This window comes from Diorhabda carinulata, chromosome 6 (assembly GCF_026250575.1).
Source record: "Diorhabda carinulata isolate Delta chromosome 6, icDioCari1.1, whole genome shotgun sequence".
Classification (NCBI taxonomy): Eukaryota; Metazoa; Arthropoda; class Insecta; order Coleoptera; family Chrysomelidae; genus Diorhabda; species Diorhabda carinulata.
The window spans coordinates 5,035,225-5,057,550 of record NC_079465.1 but is presented as its reverse complement, the minus strand read 5'-3'; the positions used below and the strand labels follow the sequence as shown (position 1 = coordinate 5,057,550).

General features: G+C 32.8%; 1 protein-coding gene across 2 annotated transcripts in view; it reads right to left on the bottom strand.

Moving 5' to 3' along the window:
* Window positions 1-5,172, bottom strand: part of LOC130895135 (transcription factor SOX-13) — a 227,393-nt gene extending 222,221 nt beyond the window's left edge. The window contains exon 1 of one of the 2 annotated variants that reach the window (XM_057802296.1): window positions 4,818-5,172. In XM_057802296.1, coding sequence (XP_057658279.1) covers window positions 4,818-4,915 — 98 coding nt within the window. In that variant the 5' untranslated portion in view covers window positions 4,916-5,172. Of the gene's footprint in view, window positions 1-4,705 lie in introns of both variants that reach the window. The other variant, XM_057802297.1, reaches the window with a different exon arrangement.
* Window positions 5,173-22,326: the final 17,154 nt, after the last annotated feature.

The following is a 22,326-nucleotide window of genomic DNA, read 5'->3' as shown; positions in this document are numbered from 1 at the left end:
ACCGAATGTATTCATCCATCAATGTTTTGTGATGATATTGTTTTTATATTGATTATTAGTATTAGAGGTAAAGAGAGAGGATCCTTAAAACGTGTTTGATATTATGAAATTTATTTGGGCCGAAGATATACAACTTTCCATTTATAATGAAGCTAGTGAAAAAAATCACACTTCAATAAAATGTATTTTATAATAAAAAATTGAAAATTATGTTAGTTAGAACTAACGTTATTTAAAATTTAACGGTTGGTGTTTATAAAACTGGAAAGATTTCCAAATAGATATTATTTTATTGAGCAATGCATAATAACCTCATTTTTAGGCAATTACATACATTCCTGTCTAATGAAGGACCTTCAAAATAATATTTCCTATTTTTCCTTCTATTTAATATAACCTGTCATTTTGAATTTGTCTTTTATCACTCTCATATAACATGAAACGAAGTGTAGTAGAAGTTGTTGGCATGGTACACTGTCAAATATTCAAAATTCGTAATTATATTTCGAATAAATTAAAAGTGGCTTAGGATTAATTGAGATCGACATTACACGTGTTCTATAAAGTTGTCTGAAATTATAATTATCACAATTCATATTTGAAATTTATAAATATTTCATGACAAAAAAAATATTTTCTTTAAAAATACACCTGTATATCAAATACACCTGTATATTTTGAATATTGTTAGAAGAAAGAAAATGGGAGAGCTAAAACTTATTACGTTATGTACCTAGAGAATTAGACATAAGTATTAAGAAAAAAAAGGACAATATGTTTGCGAAAATGTCAAAAAAATTTTAACAAATAAACTGGTTACAGGCAGAGATTTTTCCCATATTCTACATAAGACTACTATGAAGAATATTATATATAGAATATTAATTACCAGTCAATTCTGTAATATTTTTCGAAAATGCTAGTTAACATTCAATATTTAAAAAAAATTAAATAGATAGAAAAGCAAGAACTCCCCGTTTAGTAATTAGCCAAAGAAATAGTGACATAAGAAAGATTTCACAGAAAAAAAACTTAAAAAAGAACTTTTTATGTAAGTAAGTAAGAGGAACCGATGAGAATTCTTCCTCCTATAGTCATACTGATTCAGGTACATATACTGTTAAATATTTATTTGGCAATTTTACCAAAAATGTGTAAGAAGTTTTAACGCAAAACAATTTAAGCTTGGTTTATGTCTAAACTAACTTCGCCAAAATTAGAAATTGTCATTAAATTCACCAATTAAATCACTAGTTGCAAGACACTGAAATGGTACTTGTAGTTCATACAGAAAATTAACCCTAAATTAAAATAAAACTAAAAGTTCGCCAACTTTTAACTTAATTCCTTAATTTAGAGAGATTATGAGAACAGAATACATAAGCTCAATCTATATTGGTGATTTGTTTTGGAAATATTCGTCTAATTGCGCCGATTTCCGCCATGACGTTTTATTTTCAAAACTGATATAAAAAATAGGAAAAGGCTTGTCCTTTAGACGATGTTTACTTTTGGCTGCATAAACCAAGATCTATCAAATTTAATCAACAAAATAATTTGATTAAGTTTGAGAAAGTAACAGAATGTTTCATTTAAAATTTACTAAGCGGTATAAGAAAATTCGATTATTGATTTTTCTATATAATTTCGTAATTTTATTCTAAGATCTACCATAAGGATTCTTAGTAAATTTACTATGTAGTATCGGAACTATGCCACTTAATTAACTTACATTCAGTTTGATAAACTGAATGATATATTTGTGATTCATTTTACTTCCATTTGTATCCAAAATCTTCCTTCCATTCTAAATTAAAAACTTACCAAACAGGCTTAAGTATTTGAGATTCAAGCATAAATGCAAACGGCGTGGCTAGCGCCTTCAGTCCAATTTTTCCATAGTGTCAAATCCCAGAACTTTTTCGTTATTTTATAATAAAACACATACTAAGAATTTTTTGAAAATATTCAAAGATTATCGTTAAAAAACAGTTTAGTGTTTAGATTTATACTCTCAGATTGTAAAATTACACCCCATATTACTAAATTTTCTCAATTGTCCAAGAAAATTACTCAAATTGTATTATAATTTGAATTCGTATACACTGATTAGTAATTTAAGCCATCGTATGTATAGCAAAACAATGGGAATTTTACGAAAATTTTTCGAAACAGTGTATGTATCTAACGAAATACACAAATTGTGCATTGAAGAAAATATCTGAAATTAATATTATCTAGTACACAACTTGTACCTATAGAAATTTTGGTACTTAATATTGACAGTTCATTATTTCTGTATTAAAGAAATTTTGTGTTCTTTGTTACTGAGGTATATAATTATTAGTTAATCCTTTAGGCTTTGCTCATTCTTATTTCATAATTTACTGTAGGTTATAGTTATAGTTATTTATGCAACAAGTGAGTAAAATTATACTTTTTTCCACGAATAGGACGGTTTGACGGCAATTTTTATAAGGGAAAAAAGTATTCTTTACTCACGAGTTTCATACAAATTTTTTTACGTCCCTAGATTTAGAAAAGTTTGACAAAACTTTTATCAATATTTATTTTGTATTAGTAATATTAAAAGTACACCTGTGAGCATTATTAATTTGAAGTGAAGAAGAACTTACATTACTATTGGTACTTGAATGTGACAAGTACGAAGAAATAACATTGTATTAGTACTTATTGGATTGTTGATAGAATCGTGAACATTTACAATGTTGCTTGAAGTCGAATTAGTTGTTCCCATTAAAATTTTCACTGCGGAATTCATTGTGTCGTCTATGTAACCCTCCGCAACTGTGTTGGATTTCCACCCACCGTGCTTCTTTAGTTGAATCATATCACCACCAGAATCCACTAATAGAGACGCCGAAGAGGGTCGAAATGTGTGCCAAGTGTAGTTTTTTTGGATTAGGTAAATTCAAATATGTTGCGATAAGCGAGGGAATTTTTGAAAAGGTACTGATACCTACAGCTTGGGTTTTACATGATCTGTTTTGACATTTATGGACTGTTACTTTATGTATTTTTTATAAATTTTTAATCTATTGTCGACGTTGAACATGAGTTTTTGTTTCAGAAACTGTGATAATTAAAACATTTCCGGTATTATTAATATCGTTACACTTTATTTTATATATTTCGTCCCTCAGCAGAGCTCCTGCGATTCCGAATATCAAATCAACCTGAAAGATGTTACAAATAATATCTAAGCTTACATTAAAATTTTTTGCTGTCATACCTTATGAATGAGGTAATGATCCCCTGGAGCTTGCAACAGGAAATTATCAATTTCTTCACGGGTAAATGTTTTTGATTTTTTAGGTCTATAACAAACTGATTTATTTTTCAAATATTCAATGAGTTTCGAGTATTTACTGAAGTCTACGTCGTTATTTATCATTTTCAGTTTTTAATAAGTCGACCAAAGTGTTGAGGACTTCCACATTCTGGATTTAGTTTCAAAGTAAACTAGTAGCACTCTTTCTGTGAAGCTGTTTATGCCTTTTTTAGTACGATTCATAGTCGCCACAGTTGCCGATTCAACATCTTCTGGCAGTTTAAACTTTCTTCATTATTACTCTTCATCAATAATAATAATACTATACTCCTTTTAATTAGACACAAAACGAATGTCAAGAAATAAAAGGGTGACAGTTTATCGGAGAAACGAGTTGACATGAGAAAGAAAGCGTACACAGCCCATTATTTTGATAAAACAATTTAATAATTGCGTTACAAAAATACACGTTTCGGTACTTTTTTAAGTCAAAAGCGTTTTTTGACCGTTTCGGAAATTACATTCTTTATGAATGCAAATGAATAAAAAAAACGTGAATATTATAAAACTAGTGGAAACTCAATTAACAAATACCTATTCGAAGCCCGAAAAATGGATTTTTCAAACATCAAAACTTTTAATTATCCTAAATAACCACCATATCATCACTTAATATTAATTAAAAACGTCGCATGGTATGAAGATCAATTAATTGATCAAAACATAGGTATAATTCATTGAATTATATTCAAACCACAAGAGATAAGGAACTAATGTAACTGAACTGATCTGATTATTCAGCTATTTTGCTTAGAATATTAGATATTAAAGAAAAACTTTTTGTTTTTGTTATCAATTCAATATTAAGTAAATTTAAATCGCAATGATGGGATGCAATAATTTTAGAAAATTAAAACGGCAAAACGAAAAATTTGGCAACAACGTAAAAATACAAAAGTTTGATCAGCCATTTTAGTTAATCTTCAAAAATCAAAATTAATTAAAATCATTAACCATAATAATAATAAAGTTTTTTTTATTTTCTGCTAATTATTAAGACAAACAATTTGTAAATGTAGTGCGAATACCTGATTTATCGTATAGGTAAGTGCTAAATATTTGTTAAATTATTAAACTTACTATTTATTATTTAAACTTTTATCTTATTACATATTTAGTTGGACAGACAGAAATTAAGATTTTCGCATCTCAGACGAATTTTAAACTGACTTCAGAAAGTTTACTCAACGCAATTTGACATAACAACAAAATTAGGAGTTTTTTTCGTCATTTCAAAGATTAGTAACCTCATATTTAGATATCGTTAAGTTTATTTCTATCTAAAAATTCAATATACATAGATTCATATAGTTGATTGATTCTGATATAAATTATTTTATGTAATAAACTTACATGTCGTGTTAGAAAGTGATATAATACAATGTTGGTCACTTTGATTGTTGAATTTGTTTATACAGCCGATACTATGGGATTGCGCGGGGTATAAATTATGAATGACACTCACCTCAGATGTGTGAGTAACGACAAATCAACACATGTTTGTAGATTCGCCGGTGAGCGAACCTCTGGTAGATGTGCAGTAGCCACTTTGTCGCTGTCCATCAACTACTGTTCTCACTAGCAAAAACAGAACCTGCATCCAATGGATGCGCACCCCTTGTTACCCCTATGCGCAACCCCTCACACCTATTGTTTACCCTTGTTCGATTGGACCGTTCTACGTCCGATACTTTGCACCTGTCAACGACGGCGACCTCGCCGCGAGATATTGTCAACACTTACTCTTACACTGCACTGCACCAATTTACGAGAGACGTTCGCGATGTATGTGCGTATACACTGCGTGCCTAGATGCGTCTGTAAGCTACCAACACTCGCAGCATCTCTCCCCACTCTCCGCAACAACCCGCCTTCGCCCCACCTCGCGGCCCACGTGTGCAGAACGCCTCCTTGCGAATTGTTCGGCCGTGCGGTGGATGCGAGTCAAGAAGGCTCGCGAATTTGTATTGTTGTGGAGAGGCGGGGCCACTAGTGCTACTCCCACAAGACAGTGACGATAATAGGTTCACTTATATAAGAGTCACAGCGCCTATTAATTTAATTGTCTTTGTGTGTCTTCCAACCAGATGCCAAAACGGATTTTAAATGGACCGATACAACGCCAGCATTGTATTAAAAATATGACTTTACGTCACCGTTGGCTAGCTTATTTACACAACATTTGATTACAAGTTTCTGTTTTCTCGGACTTACCTCTAATCAATATTCCACATCTACCCATTAAAAAGGTAACGGTCATGAATAAATTTATATCATATATCTCGTCAAATTTGAAGACGTTCATTTGATTATTAGTTGAATCTAATTGAATATTGTCATTTCATTCGTGAGCGACAGTATTGGAAAAATTGTAGTACATACAAAATTTTGTGTGAAATTATATACACCGAGAATATTACGAATAAATTCTATACAAAAACAATACTATTAGTATTTAATTTTTGTTTGTTTCCAAGATATTTGAGTAGATAATTTATTAAATTGTAACTATTTCTTATTAAAAAAATTACTGTTATTAAAAAGATAGTCCAGTCATATTAGACTTTAGTTTTTAAGAGGAAATTAATATGTAGATGTTTAGTACGACAATACTGTGAGAAATGAGGGTCATAATTGTTTATATCCCTATTCAAAGGGTGAAAGAATGTATTAAACAACCCTACCCATGTGGAAATTTCGGTTTGGCCGGTGATCAGTCTGATCTATCAACAGATATCGGGTAGACATTCGCATTAGTATCGTACGGGTTTACAAAATGATCAAATCGGGCCGATGTCAGATTTAGTATCAAGCTGACAAAGAAATCCGACGTTAGACCAGCACTTCTTTCAGATATCGGCCTAAGACTAAAAACCAGTACCGTATTGATACTATTTCCGAATATCGGTCCGACACAGTTGTCCGACATCCGTCCGATACTACTTTCTGTTGTCAGTTCGAGATTCAAAACGGGCATCAGCCAGATATTGTTTCCGAATATCGGTCCGACGCAGTTGTCCGACATCCGTCCGATACTACTTTCTGTTGTCAGTTCGAGATTCATCACTGGGGGTAACAGTATTTGCTGATAAATCTACTTGATCACGCAGTCTTTTTAAAACCCGGTATTTTTTAGTATATTTATACATTTTTGTATTGTGAAAAAATAATGAGAAATGATATATCACTTGCTCTGACGTTATTCATAAATAAAATAACTACTTAGAACTGAAAATGTTGCCTGTAAGTACAAGAGCTACGCTTAAAAGTGCTTATATATTAACTATAAATATTTATTAATAGCAATTGCTATATATAGTACCATTCGTGAATTATACCGTTCTGACGTGATTCCGATACTCAAACCGATGTCAGACTGATCGAACACCCGTTCTGATTCTGAGATTCGGATTTAAGAACATTCTGACGTGATTCCGATACTCAAATCGATGTCCGACCTGTTCTAATTCCGATACCGAGATTAAAGATCGTTTTGACGTTATTCCAATATTCGAACCGGTGTCCGACTGATCGAACACCCGTCCCCATTCCAAGACTCGGATTTAAGAACATTCTGACATGATTTCGATACTCAAACTGGTATCCGACTCGTTCCAATTCCGAGACTCGGATTAAACATCATTCTAACGTGATTCCGATACTCAAACTGGTGTCCGACTGATCAAACACCCGTTCCGATTCCGAGACTCGGATTATAGATCATTCTGACGTGATTCCGATACTCAATCCGATGTCCGACTGATCAAACACCCGTTCCGATTCCGAGACTCGGATTATAGATCATTTTGACGTAATTCCGATACTCAAACCGGCGTCCGACTTGTTCTCATTCCGAGACTCAGAATTAAGGCCATTCTGACACGATTCCAACACCAAAACCAATCTCCGACCGATATTACATTGGATCTAGTGACAAATTTGAAACGGCCGGATATCAGACCGATACCTTTATGTCGGGATTGGCTCCGACCTTCCACATGGGTACTGATTATTTATTATGTTCCGTCAATTATTTCAAGAAAAGTTTCTCATTTTTTTGTAATAAAACACGTTTATCATAATTATAGACTTCTGATGAGTTATTTAATGATAAATAGAATCATGTATTTAACATCTGCGAGAACTCAATTATTTCGTTCAAAAATTAATTTATAACAACTAAAAAAACTTTGGTAATTATCTAGATTAGGTTACACCCTTCCGATTTCGTTAAAATTTCAGTGTATTATAGAGAAAATTATGCTGAAAAATTTGATATATAAATGTAGGGCGCGGAATTCATCCCTTTACATAGTTTTTCAACTTTAAATCATATGAAATATCATAATTTAGCTTCAAATGTCTAACCTAACCTAACCTAACAACTAATTTCAACTAAGAATATTGATGGAATCAATCAATAAATACCAATACAATAGCAATAGCATACAATTTTATCTTTTTCATGGTCAAACACGAATAAAAAAAAAACAAATATCGATAGATTTACTAACGATAGTCGTCTATAAACAAACTAGACTAAATTCTCTGCAAATTTTATGATACATGATGTCATCATTAGGTAATAAAGACATTCGGAGCTAAACTATGATGTAGAAATTATTTTTCTTTTTCTGGAACTTCAAAGTTGAAAAACTATGTGAAGGGATACTTTCCACGCCCTACATTTATATGTTTATATTTTTTAGTATAATTTTCTCTATAACATACTAAAATTTTAACGAAATCGAAAGGGTGTAACCTAATCTAGATAATTACCAAAACTTTTTCTTTAAAATTAATTATTGCAAAATGGGAGGTCATAACGATACGGGGTGAAGCTTATTCTCTTGTACCTCAATTGCTCAATGTTTTTGTGTTACTTTAAATAGTTTAAAAAAAAATAATTAATTCAAGTGACTAGCGTAAATTAAATGTAAAAAAAGCTTCATCTGGTTTTGATGTGACCTTTCATTCCTCCAATAATTAATGAGAGAGAAAAAGTGTTTTTAAATAGATTTTCGCGGAAAATAATCAGTTTATTCCAAAACATTTGTCTTGGAAGGTCCCATTGAAATCTGTAAAGTTTTAAACAATAACTGTAATAAACAATTTTCAATAGCAAAATAGACGAAAGCTTTTCACATTTTGCGACGTGAATAATTGGCAAAACTTAATGAGTAACCTGTATTTTATAGGTTTTTTTTGTACCTACCTACCTTTCTTAGATTGATGTTCATTCGAGCATATCTTTTTTCGCAAAATGGCGGTAGTTGCTTGAACAACACAATTGTATTAGAAAGTATACAATTTATACAGCATATGCTTCTAGTTTGAAGACGATACGTTGATTAGTATTTGGTAGTCATCAATAGTGAACGTTTTCAGTGATTTTGGAAACATGGAAAAAATTGGTATTGTGAAACTTTAACTCAACTTATCTAAAAACTGAACTAGATTCTACTCTGGGTGAGACTACTCCTCCGTTATCAACAATCAAAAATATTGGATAACAGAGTTTAAACGAGGTCGTACGACCTGCGAAGACCAGCATCGCAGTGGTCGACCAAATTAGGTGATGACTCCAGAAATGTAGAAGAAGATTCACAAAGCGGTGTTGGATAATCGTAGACTGAAAGTGCGCAAGCTAGCAGACATTATGGGCATTTCAAAAAGTGCGATACATCGCATATTAACCGAAAATTTGAAGATGAGAAAGCTGTGCGCAGGACGGGGGCCGCGTTTGCTCACAATGAAACAAAAACAGCGGAGTGAAACAAAGGACTGAAAAGAGAAAACCGTTCTACAGCAGGCAAGGTCATGGCGTCGATTATTTGAGTTGCGGGTGGGACAATTTTCATTGACTATCGTGGAAATGGAAAAACTATCAACTGTGAGTATTATACGAACTTCTTGCAAGGTTTGAGCGAAGAAAACAATCAAAACAGCAAAGAAGAAAGTGTTGTTTCATCATGACAATGCACCATCTCTCTTATCCTATATTGCAATAAGCAAAATTAATGGATCAAAATTTGAATTGCTAACTCATGCACTCTATTCGCCAGATTTAACCCCTCGGATTATTTTCTGTTCCCAGACTTGAAGAATGGCTCGGTGGTCAAATATTTTCCCACAATGAAGAAATGATCGAACTTAGAATATCACTGGGAAAAGTGTACGTTGAAAAATAAATCTATTTTTTTCCAAAACTATTTTGTTATTTGTTTTGGGCCAGGTAGTTCTGGGACAATCCTTGTAAATTGGAGCTTTATAAAGTCAATTTAGTGCCAACATGAATCAAAATAAACTACATACGGAGGTACTTTAATTATGATTATGTATATTCAAACAAACTTCGTTGTTTTAATAGGTTGTCCTTGTAAATACAAAAAACTTGACAAGATCAGTTAAGAATATCTGGAAGAAAGATAATAGGAAGGCCCAAGAGTATCAGGCGCTGATGGCCCAGCAAGAAGTAGGTTGATGTGGGATGAGAAAAGTATGAGTTGCATGAAAAGTCACTTTCCATTTGTAGTACGGGCCTTATATCTATAGCGATTTTAATAACAATATACGCGTCCAACGTGTAAAGCTACTCCAGCTCTTGACTCTACAAAAAATAAAATTTTTAAATAAGTTATTACATTTATTAGAAAAATGTAATGAAAATTATTCGGATGTTTCAATTATTCGACTTTGAGTTTGATGGCCTTAAATTTGAGAACATCTAGGGAGAGCAGTTGCCGGCTAAGTTGTATTTCTGAAATAAAAGAGAAACTTGAAGAGAAATATATAATTAAGAGAATGAATGAAATGGATAGGTTATTTGTAGAGAGCAGACGAAGAAACAATAGCCTTCTAATGTTACAAAGACGAGGTTGATTCACCTCAGGAGAAGTATCCAGAAATCATTGCGTAGCTCAAAAGGCTCAAGTGGTGTACAAGGCTATTATAAATGAAAGTTAAATACAAGTACAATGACCTCAAGATTGTCTTACTTCTTCATGCAACAATTTACTTCTACAAAGCTTAAAGTCATTTTATAATTTAGACCAGTCATATAGTGGTTGATACAAATACTGTCGTAAACTGATTTTTTAGACATCCACGTATAAAAACAAAAGTTTTTACAGGAAATCACCATTTCACTAACTTCTGTTATGCATACCAACTTATTATAAGATTAATATTAGTAGTTAATATCATTATTGTGTGTATTTTCAGTGCTTTCATGTTTCGAAAATGGTTTCTGATTCTTTTATTATAATTAAAACATAAAATCAGACTTATCTTAGATAACTATCTATTATTTGTATTTATTCGTTTATTAATTTCAAAAAAAATATAATGAGTAAGTTATGTTTCTAGTTTTTTTTTGATAATTTAAATACAGAAGAATGGAAAAGTATGGATGGGAAACGTTTTTTGGAAAATTGATTTCCCATTTTAGATAAAACGAATCCGAAGTTAATCTTAGTCCTCATGTATGTTTTGCCACTTTCGTTTGCTGGGAAGAAGAGGAGGAATAGCAGTAAAGCCTAAGTGCCTAAAGTATATCAGGTAACTGGGGGATGAACTGATCAAATTGCAGTAGAAAAAATTAAGTATCAAGAATCCTTTAATAAATGTTAAAAATATCGGTTACCAAGAACGCTTCTTGTACTTTTAATACATAAATTTCGGCGATCTCCAATCGTTTCGATAATATATGTCAAAGTGACACTGAATACTACAGCAGCAGTTGAAGAGTATTGTCAATGGTTTTTACATCAGTTTCAATATTAGAAATTTCATTACGCGGGAATAGTGATCTTCCTAGAGCTAACATAAATCTGAACGAATAAGATTTAGAAGAAGTAGAAAATATCATGGATACAACGACCATTTCACGAGGAAAAAGTAACAATTGAACATCACATCACAAAAGTAATATACACCCTCCAAGGGCAAGAATTATATTCATACTTCATGGATGAAGCAAAATTCACTTTGGACGAATAATTCTCATGCAACTGTGGAAAGTAATTCATTAGATAAGTTTTTTATATTCGTGTGGTTTACATAACAAAATTCGGAAGCTGAATAATACTCAAAATAGTCAGAAACACGTTTAAACATTATTGAATTAGCTTATTTATCTGAATTGGACTATTTTACTCGACCGTTTCATTGAGGTGGTCAAAACATGAAAGATTAATTATATACAGCTACTGTAGCACCACAAAAAACTCTTTTCTAGCTATTTTCTTATTCTCCTAAGCCACTACTTATATCAGTATCGTTTGAGAGAGTTGTCGATTCAAAAGCTGTTTAAGGTGCATGTTAGGTGAATAATTCATTATTCATGTTCATTATGGGGTCGGTAGAATGAATATTAGTGATCGTAAAATATTATTAAAGACAACTCTTCCACTATAATCAATGGAAATTGTAGCACACGCATCCAATAAAACTAAAAATTTTCTTTGTCTTGTCTATACTGCAATAAAAGACAAATAAACATGTTTTTTAGAGTTAACATAGGAAAACTCATTTGCAAAAATTGACGAAATCAGTTTCGTTATTTAATGTACATTCTTCCGTCATTTTTGTCTGCTCATTGTTAAGTTACAAACAAAATCGATTCAATTTAGTTTGTTCTTCATTCTAAATTTTCTACAATAAATAAGTTTGGTCCTGGTAGAAGCCTTTGCAATAAAACTCCGCAAAGATAGTCCTTAAATCTTGAACATTCCATGTTATTTATCGATGATGTGACGTAACGAACTGTTACCGTTGATGTTATCATCAATTGAAACGAAACTTCAGGATACAGCTGTCATCAAGGCTTGATACAATGATAATATATTCCATTCTATTTGTGCTATCTTATAAATCATCATTGCTCTCATTTCATCTGTTTTTCAAATCGATTTTAAACATTTTACAATCAAATCTTCCTGCTTGTTCTTCCTATTGAATCAGAGAATCACCAATTCAAGTCAATATCGCTAAGTTTGAAATTACCATTTCTATAAATCGCAGATAAAGTAATATGAAATCGCTACACCTTTCATTGCTCAGTTCGTGAAGCACCTAATTTACGAATCAGATAAACAAAGGCAACTTCATTATGTTCTCATAAATATTTGAGAGAAATATTGTTAATGGGCATGGTAATATTCCCTTTGTGTATCAACTTACCGCTTAATGCCAATAAAAACAATATAACCAAACGTTAATGCGAGGGTAACAGGCGAAGATAGAGCTACGAGAACAGAGGCGTACCTTTATACTACTAATTCTTTATTGTTATCAAAAAATTTTCATTAAAAGGAACCGTTGAGTTTGTATTTCTAATACTGTCTAATAGACATATAGAGATATTAAACTGGAAATCATTCGTTTCCAACAAGCGCATTAAGTCATATTCAAGTTTTATTGTTTCTTTCACTGAATATCGTATTTAAGAGAATACGATTGCATATCTTTCAGAGGCATTTGCTAATGTACTAAGTTCTTCAATTCTCCACTGATATTTAGAAGATTTGCAATGTTAGTTGTTCAATATTTCTTCTTATTTTAGTTTTATCTCAACCACTAAATAGATGGATGGTTCAAGTAGTTTTACATTTTGATGAATCTACTAAATCCAAACGGAAAACTAATATTAGCACGCCACTGTTATCATACAATTCGACCTGTTTAAACATCCCTGCACTTAAAAGGCTTAACGGGTTAACCGCATTATCCTCGAATCTGAGCAACAACATGAAATTATTCCCATTTGTCTCCAAGTTCCCCTTACCCGTTCTCTTTTCGACTACTGGATATTTTATGAACGTAGAGCAAGTTATAATGAGGTTCTGTTTGAAGCCGTTTGCTTCAAAACAAATGGTGAGTAAGAAGGAGTGGAAATTAATAATGTCATAGTACGATCTGTACTTCATATTTTATAAAATATTTCTGTTTTAATATTTTATTGAATGACGGTAAATAATTTTTTGTACAACTGCCATTGAAAACGACGATCTAAATGATAGCCAGCAGTGTTAAAAGTGATTGTTTACTTAGAAGCGCGTTAAAAATATTTTTAACAATACATATTCTTTGATATTTAACAATCACTATATACGAATATTATTTTGGATCAAACAACTAGTACATTTACTAATATTAATGCCTTGTGACTAGTAGAAACCGGGAGTGCAATATTAGATGATGATGTTTCAAAATGTATTTTAAAGTTTAATGTTATACCAAGTTCGCCTATTTTATTATATCAAAATAGGACAGTTATACAAAAAATATTGTACAACATTTGTGCTAAAAGTAAATGTTCAAATGGATTCCTTTCTTTTTTAAAACTCGCATAATAAATATTACCTATATATCAATAAACGAAGCTATGTACGAGGTCTAGCTATTAAATAACGAGACTACGAAAAAGGGTTTCATTATAAAAATTATTCTACATTCCAATGATCTCCTTCAATATACTCCCCTCCTCTCGCTACACACCTTTCCATACGTTTTTTCCATTGATCAAAACAGTGCTAAAAGTCTTCTTTGGTGATGCTTTTGGAGCTCTGCCGTTTTTTTGCTTTACCGCTTCCATAGGCTCAAATCGGGTCACTTCCAAAGCAGATCTTCTTCTAATCTTTCAAGGAAATCCGAGCAGACCCGTTGACGCAAAAGCTTTTGCAAACCGTTTCTTTATCGGCGTTTACATCTCGGCAATCATCCGGGTGCTCATTCGATGATCTGCACGCACAATTTGGTTGATTTTGGTCACTGTTTCCGGAGTTGAAACAGTTACAGCCCCATAGTAAGCAAGGGTTCTTTAGCTGGACTGCAAGCTGTCCAATTACGTTCTTTCAACCTTCGTCGAACAGTAGAAGTGCTAACTGCTATTCCGTGAGCTTGTTGAAGGCCGCTTTTGAGCATTGTACTGGTTTACGTGAGACAGCGATCCATCCAAGCAGTCTCATTTCAATAATATTTCGTCATTTACATCTAGAAACAGATAATAGTCACTAGAAGCCAGACCTTGAGAATAAGGTGGATACGGAAGCATTTCAAATTTTATCTTATTCATTTTCTTTTTATCCACTTTCTTCATGATTTTCTTCTTCAGAATATCCCAGAACGTACAGTAATAGTGACTGTCAATTGTTTTTTTTCCTTTTTGAGATCCTTAATTATCAATTCGCTGTTTAATTGCAAGGAAATATAGAGCCCGTAGTAAAGAAGCTTGTTAATACTCAAATATTTATGTAACATTTTTTGAACACTTTCGAATTATATCTCTGTGATGCCAACCATTCTTTAAAATGTCCTGTTTTTTTTCTAAAAGGGTTTTGATGACTTTTTTGTTGTCTGGTGTAACCGTCTCATAGCATCCTCGATGTTTGTATGAGCACGCTTAAAAACCGTACCCTATTGTTTGCTGGTAGATTTTTCAGGAAAAAAATTAACCTAATACTTTGCAAGTCTTTCCATCAACGGTTAAAAAGAATGTTTTATCAACACACTCAATAAATTGTTAAAAAAAATCTCAGGTAGTTTACTTTGAGAAAAAAAATTGGTCAACAAAGTACGAATTGGAAAAATCCAACATTTGTGAGCTATCGTTTGGAATATGGTTTTCCAGGAAGTCCTTCCGTCACCAAAAGAATATAAAATCTATTAGATTATAACGAAATATTTTATCATAGTATCACTATCGTGGACTTTAAATGGTTAGGTTAGGTTAAGTTACATCTCTGAGTAAATAATATATTTTATGGAAAAAATGAAGCCTGCATGTTTTAAGAAGATAATTTTAAATTTTTTGACCGCAGTATAAAGCAAAGTTGAGTATTAACATCTTACTTTCATATTAGATACCGACAAAATTAATTACACTAACTGATCTTTATATTTTTGCTGAGAATGTGATGATCGACGATAAAAATATGAGATAATGTACGTGACTGCTCAGAATTCATTGTTACTATTTTGTTTCTCAGTTTTCCATCTAATTAATGATTATTTTCCAAATATATGAATTGTACTGGACTATCTACCACCTCACTATCTAAGAGACCTTTCAGAAAGAAGAGGATCGAAATTACTCTGAGGAGTAGGAGGTAACCCAATTACGTAGTGGTGCATTAAACATCATGAATATCGTATGAAGACTCGAATCACAAATGGGGCAATATAAGTAACTGAATTGAGAGAAATCCTTTGGATAAAGTAATTAACAGAAAATTAAATATATACAAGGTGTGAATTATTCTATTAAAAACAAAGTAATAGGGTAAAATAACATTAGAATGAATACAAGCATTTTTGAATGTCTTTTATCTCTCAAAATGCTTCTTTCGAGCAATTATTTTATTTACAGGAACACTAACAAACGAATGGTGCTAAATCTGGTGAAAAATGTGGATATAGATTGACAGGAAGTCTTATAAATAAAAAACCTCACGAATAAAAAAATAATATTAGCACAGCGTGACTTATTTGCGAATTATCTATTAAAATATTTAACAAGGTGCTGTACGATATTTAAAGCTCTTGTCTAATCTCTCAAGTAGTCAGTAGGCCGTTTAATGGATGAATTTATTCTTTTTTCATCCACTTTTGACGTCAATTTGCCATTCCTTGTCTTAACCGATTTAATGATGGTCACTATATCATCACTACAGACAGGTTACAAAATTATTTTGTTAGCTTCTTTGGCACATTCATCGTCATGTTGATGAGCTGTTTACGATGTATGTTCCGAGGCAGACATTATAAATTCGGTGTAAACAATGCAGTTATAGTAGCAGACACTGTCAATACGAAACAAATTGGACAAAACCAAACGAATAAACAAATCTTCGACAGAATTTAACTGAGAGATGTAAATACGATTTATCAGTAATCTTCGGCGAACGCGTTGCCGCCGAGAGAACGAAAGTCACTTAAAACTGAGACCCTTCGATTGCCGATAGTTTCGACTTTCAAAAGTTGTAGTACGTTTTCTCCTTGTGATGGACTGAAGCGACGGATTAACTCCTCCATGAGTTTTTTATACGGCTAGACGAAGGGTTTAAAATTAAATCATTCACTTTGCATTGCATATCTAGTGCCACGATCGTGAGGGAGAATTTTTCTTCTTCGTCCGTTATATTCAATGCATCGAAATTTCACTCGGCGGTTGCGAACCAGAGTGTCGGTTTCGTAGGTAAGAATGCAGGTACTTGTAACGAAGCAAGGCTATTTACTGGTCGTATTTTACGAGGAACGAACTCAGGCGCTATCACTGCACTTTACTTGAATCCTTCACGTTACACTGTGTACAAAGGTTGAGGAGATATAGCAGAATAATTAGAGTTAAACGGCGCAGCATCGCTGAGATCTTCTCGATTCCAAACGCCTCGCTTGGGTTCGTGTGAGTATGGAACAATGGGCAGGTAGATGGTATTGGTTTTTACCATTCAGGTATATCGGGGAGGATTAATTTTGTATGCTATTTGGACATTGAGAAGGAAATTTTTATTGAGGAAGTTTGTTCGGAAAAATGTACCCGTATTCAGTATTTTTAAACAGCTAGTTCGGCCCTGCTTTTTGTTAATGATACAGAACTAAACTAAAATAAATGGTACAATCTTTGGAGAAATTAATGTTATTGATATAATCCATAATAAATAGTCTTGATGAATAATGTAGTGGAAAAATTATTTACTTATATCAGAGTTATTTTGAAAATCTTGACTTTTTCTCTCTCAAATTGGAGTTAATTAGCAAATAATTTTACGTACATACGACACTAGAATACGTAAAATGTGTTCTTGCATATCGTTATTTCTTTATTTTAACATTACCTCGTATAAATAATTTTACCGACAAAATGTTCAATAATTAATGTTATTTCACACCTTTATTGTGTTTGTATCTACGATAAATTATATTAATTCCGCTTGTTAATAAAGTGGTAAACGCTTACGTTTACAAGAATTAATTATTTAATTCTACTAATAAAACGTTTCATTTATATAGGTAAATTTTGATTTCCGCAATCTCGCATCTTTATTAGCTATTGAGAATAACATAATGTACCGTTGTGTAGCTTCAGACTTGAGGCGCAATTTTGCAGACGATAGAAAATATAAACACGTTGAAAATATAAAAACTGCAATGTCTGATTACGGAAGTCTGGTGTCTACATAATGGTAAATTGAGACGACGTTTAGTTTTTCTATAATTCGAATTGATTGAATGTACTAATATAATTACTATCGTTAAAAAAATGATGATTGAAATCGAGGACTGTTATTTGACCTATAAAATGATAAATGAATATACTAAAATACGTGGAGAACTGACTCCAAATCATAACGTTTTAAGAAATTACCGCAGATCCATTAATTTCCTTTTTATGTAATTGCTGCCATCTTCCAAGGAGTCCAAACTGTTAGACAGTTGATGCCTCGTACATCGACGATATCTTGACAATTCGTATGTCGATTTTAATCAGTTGTAAAATTGAAGAGATCTTATGACAAATATAAGTGACATAAATTTCCACATGACACATTCTTTAATTTATAGAGCATTAAGAAGGTTTTAATATACAAGAAAGAATCAAATCAAAGAGAACCAGGTAACATATAACTGTTGAAAAAAAATTGTAGTACAAAGACAAAATCGTAGGTTCTTGTGTGGTACTAACAACAAGAAATAACAATATTAGTGAAAACAGTTGGATTTTAGTAACTTGACCTTATTTAACACCAGTACAACGAAGACTAAATATTACTGGAGGTCTTTTCGATTGGGAAAACTATTAGTAATCAAATTCCCATATGGGTCCAGATTTTACCTAATTGGAAATGGTAAATGTGTTCCAATATAAAACCAATGTATGCATATACTAATAGATCAGTAATGGTTTATATAGAGTGACATTAATATGCCGGGCCATATCATTTACTTACAAAACAGCGGGTCGAAAGCCTGCTTCTTGAACAACCATAGCAAAAATTATGATAATAAAATATAATGTTCGCCATGGTTAATATCGTGACTCAATTACCATTGGTTTAAAACCAACTAAAAGAATATCCTGCAAATTCTAACTTACAAACTTTCAATACTTGGTTGGGGGCAACGTGAAATTGCACGAATTGTTGGTGCTAGTCTTTGTGGTGAACAAAGGGTGTACCAGCGCTTTCTAGAGACTGGCCGGATCACTAGAAGATCAGGGTCTGGGCGAAAAATAGTTACCACTCAACGAGATGACCGTTTATTGGTGTCCACAAGTTTGCGGAATAGGACAGCTACTGCGGTTTCACTGCGAAATCAGTTGGAAGAAGTGAGACATGTCAACGTTAGTGAATGGAACGTTAGAAGAAAACTTCATGCTGCTGGACTGTCATGCAGAAGAACGGCTACAGGTCCCCTGTTGCAACGCCAGCATCGGACTGCAAGATTAACATTTGACTGGAGCTGGGTATTGTTCTTAGATGAGTCGCGTTTTTGCTTCACTGGGTCAGATGGACGTCGACGAGTGTGGAGAAGACCTAGATAAAGATATGCTCAAGTTTGCATTGACGAGCGTCTTCCATTTGACGGTGGGTCAGTTATGGTTAGGGCGGGTATCACTGCACAAGCTTGTACAGAGCTGGTCTTCATGGAAAATCGGTCCCTAACCTCTCACAAGTACATTACGGAGGTGCTAGAAGACCATGTTATGCCATTCATAATGACTATGGGGGAACGTGGCAATAGATAATGCGAGACCACATACAGCCAGAGTTATCAGGGGGTATTTGGGTGAGGTAGAAATTAGGTGGTTTGACTGGCCAGCCCGCAGCCCAAACATGAATCCCATAGAACATATCTGGGACGAGTTGGGACGACTGATCCGCAGACACACACCAGCACCAAGAACTGCCCAGGAGCTGAGAAGATTGCTGTTACAGGAATGGAATAACATCGACTTTATTCAAAGTATTCCGCGCCGACTTCAAGCTGTCATTAATGCAAGAAGAGGGAATATACACGTTATTAGTGTCAAGTTTTTTTATTGTGTTCGAAAGTTTTTTTCTAAAACTAAACCTAACTATGAATACAATCTATCTCATGTTTAGTTTTAATACAGATCTCTCTATAATCAGACCGTCAGATCAGTCTTCTGAATCAGAATTTCGATTAGTGAGTTGCTTTTTGCACATTTAGAATGAGTTTATAACTTACGTAATGCACTGAATCCACTCATCCACTCTTTACTAGGTTTACTGGATGAATAGGATTTGGTGCATCCAATAAAAATTGCATCAAGATGGTTAAACAGCAATTTCACATAATTCCGGTTTATGTTCAATATAAATGGACATGGACATGGACTTTCTCAAAATTGTTGCTGCTGTAAATGACTAAAAGATCTATTAGATAGAGTTGGGGGCAAATGTATTGTCAATATTTTGAATACAGAATATCTCTAATAAAGTCGAAGTCGGAATATTCTGAATTTTATTTTATTCCAATAACTGCTTCCTTCTGATATTTAGTCATATTTAAGTTATTTTAGGACCTCACTGTATAATGAAATCGAGTAAAAAGAAACATAATTACATTCGAAATAGAGAGTTCCATGAAGCGTGATATTAATTCAAACAAGAATAAAAATTACAAATGCATTTTTCATGTTTGTTTTATCGATCAATACATTTTTACTGCAACGAGGACGTCATTGGAAGGTTTGATATTTCAATAATGTGTAATCTATTTAATGGTAGTCATTCATTATGTATCGGATTTACCTGTATATATCAATACTTGTATACTTCTCTGTAGCGTGTAATTAATTCTACATACTGCATACTGTTCGAGTGCTGATGAACGCACTAATGAACATCTTGAATTATTTCTCGATGACAATATTGCAGAATGGTATTTTTGTAACCAGTTTGGTTTTCGATTGCATTGAGAAAAAATTAATAAAAAGACTTACAATCTATTCATTGGATTAATTCTACCGTCTGTAATATTTAGTTTATCAATTCTTTAGTAGTGTATAATTAAACTATCAACCCTTATTTGGCACAAAACAGTCAACTACTTCTTGATAATAAACAAATATAAGTTTCCTAACGCCTGACACGTATGGGCACGCGGTAAACAAACGGTGAAAAAAATAAAAGACATACTACTACATCGGTTGAGTTACGGGCTCGTTGACGTACAGCCGATGACTCTTCGGTTGTCAGGTTGAATAGTGATGAACTACGTGTTCATCAATCAATCGGGAATCCAACCCAAAAACTAAACACCTCGCAAATATTAGGTTATTGTCAGGATCGGACTAAAATTTGATTATAATCTCAGATTAACTAACGATGACACAATTTAGTTTAACATTAATTATTATAATACGAGGTATATTTATAAAGTAAGCTCCGTTTAGTATTACGATTTTTTTGTATGCCTTCTCATAGAAGGTTGCCGCATATGTTTTCAACTTTGTTCTTTCAGCTCGTCATCATAGTTGAAGTTGACTACCGATGTAAGATTTTAGATGTAAAATAAGAAGTCGCTCGGAGTGAGGCGTGAGTTCTTCGAAGGATTATCAAACAAGTTCCGGCCAATGCTTTTTGCCTCATTCACACTTTCTGACAATAATTTTTAGCGCTTGATTTTGCATTAATTATTTCGTTTCGTGATAAGAAATCAAACAGCAATATTATGCCTTTTTTTACCCAAAAGGTGGTACGCTTGAGTTTTCGTGGTATCCAAATTTCTTTTCTTGTGGCTATCCAAAGAAGAAAAGTCATTGATCGTGTCAAAAACTGAGGTCTACTGCCCATACCTAAATGTCCAAATTTCAGTTTTTAAATAACAATTTCATGAATCAATAAATGTGTGAGATTTGTGGAAATTCCTTATCAAGTATAAACCTACGGTTTTGCATCTCTCTTGCTGATAAACTTTACTTGGTGTAACTTTCTTTGCATTTAGAAAACGAATCACAGATCTGATTTCACATGCAGTGAGTTTTTCAATTGAATACCTATTCTTTTTACAAGTTTTTATTTTGTTTTTTTTATTCGTTATTGTTTTATAATTAATAGTATTTAATTTGAGGATCGGTAATGTAGGTTCTAACTCAAAAATACGAAGTTCGTAATTCACCAAATGAGTTATAACTATCACTGCAAGTTGAATATCTTATCTATGACTAGAATAATAAGTTCTAAGGCAATGGCAAATTTTGATAATTGGATCTATATAGCTGGAAATATGATGATTGCAACAAAATCAATTTTTGATGCCACCTGTGTACACAGCACTTTGCAGTACAGCCGAAAAGTCGATGCTGTTTATAAAGTATGGTGGCTTGAAATCACGACCAATCTGTCGCAAATCAAACTTCTGATTCCAATGCTTTCGAACACCTCTTATTGAAACAAGTAATGTTGGTACAAATATTTCGCTGATGTTAGTTTTTATAGCAACAAATAAGACGCGACAAAGATGTCACCAATCTCATCGCAAATCGGGTGCATATCTGACTTGTCCTGCTAGCGAGTGACAAAGGAATTGCAGGCCTGGTTAATTATACTTATAACCAATTTAAGTTGTAGTTCATCATTTAGTTTATTATTCAAATCAACTGTGAAGTTTGAACAAGCTTGAACAACCACATACATGTGGTTGATGTATGTGATTAATATTTTTCCGTCGTAGTTTTTCGGTACAATTATATTCTTTTCAATATATAGTAATAAACGAATTTCTTTGATTTCTGAACCTTTTGATATATTTAAAGTTTAAAACAGAAGAGACCTAAAATCAAGAACATTTAGAAGCAATAATAAACACATATAGATGTATATAAATTCCAATCTAATAATTTCCCATTGCACGAAAATTTATCGATATTTATCTATTTAACCAAATTATACCACTGCTCGTAGATTCTTTACAAAATGTACTTTATTCCTTTCGTCTTTTTTCTA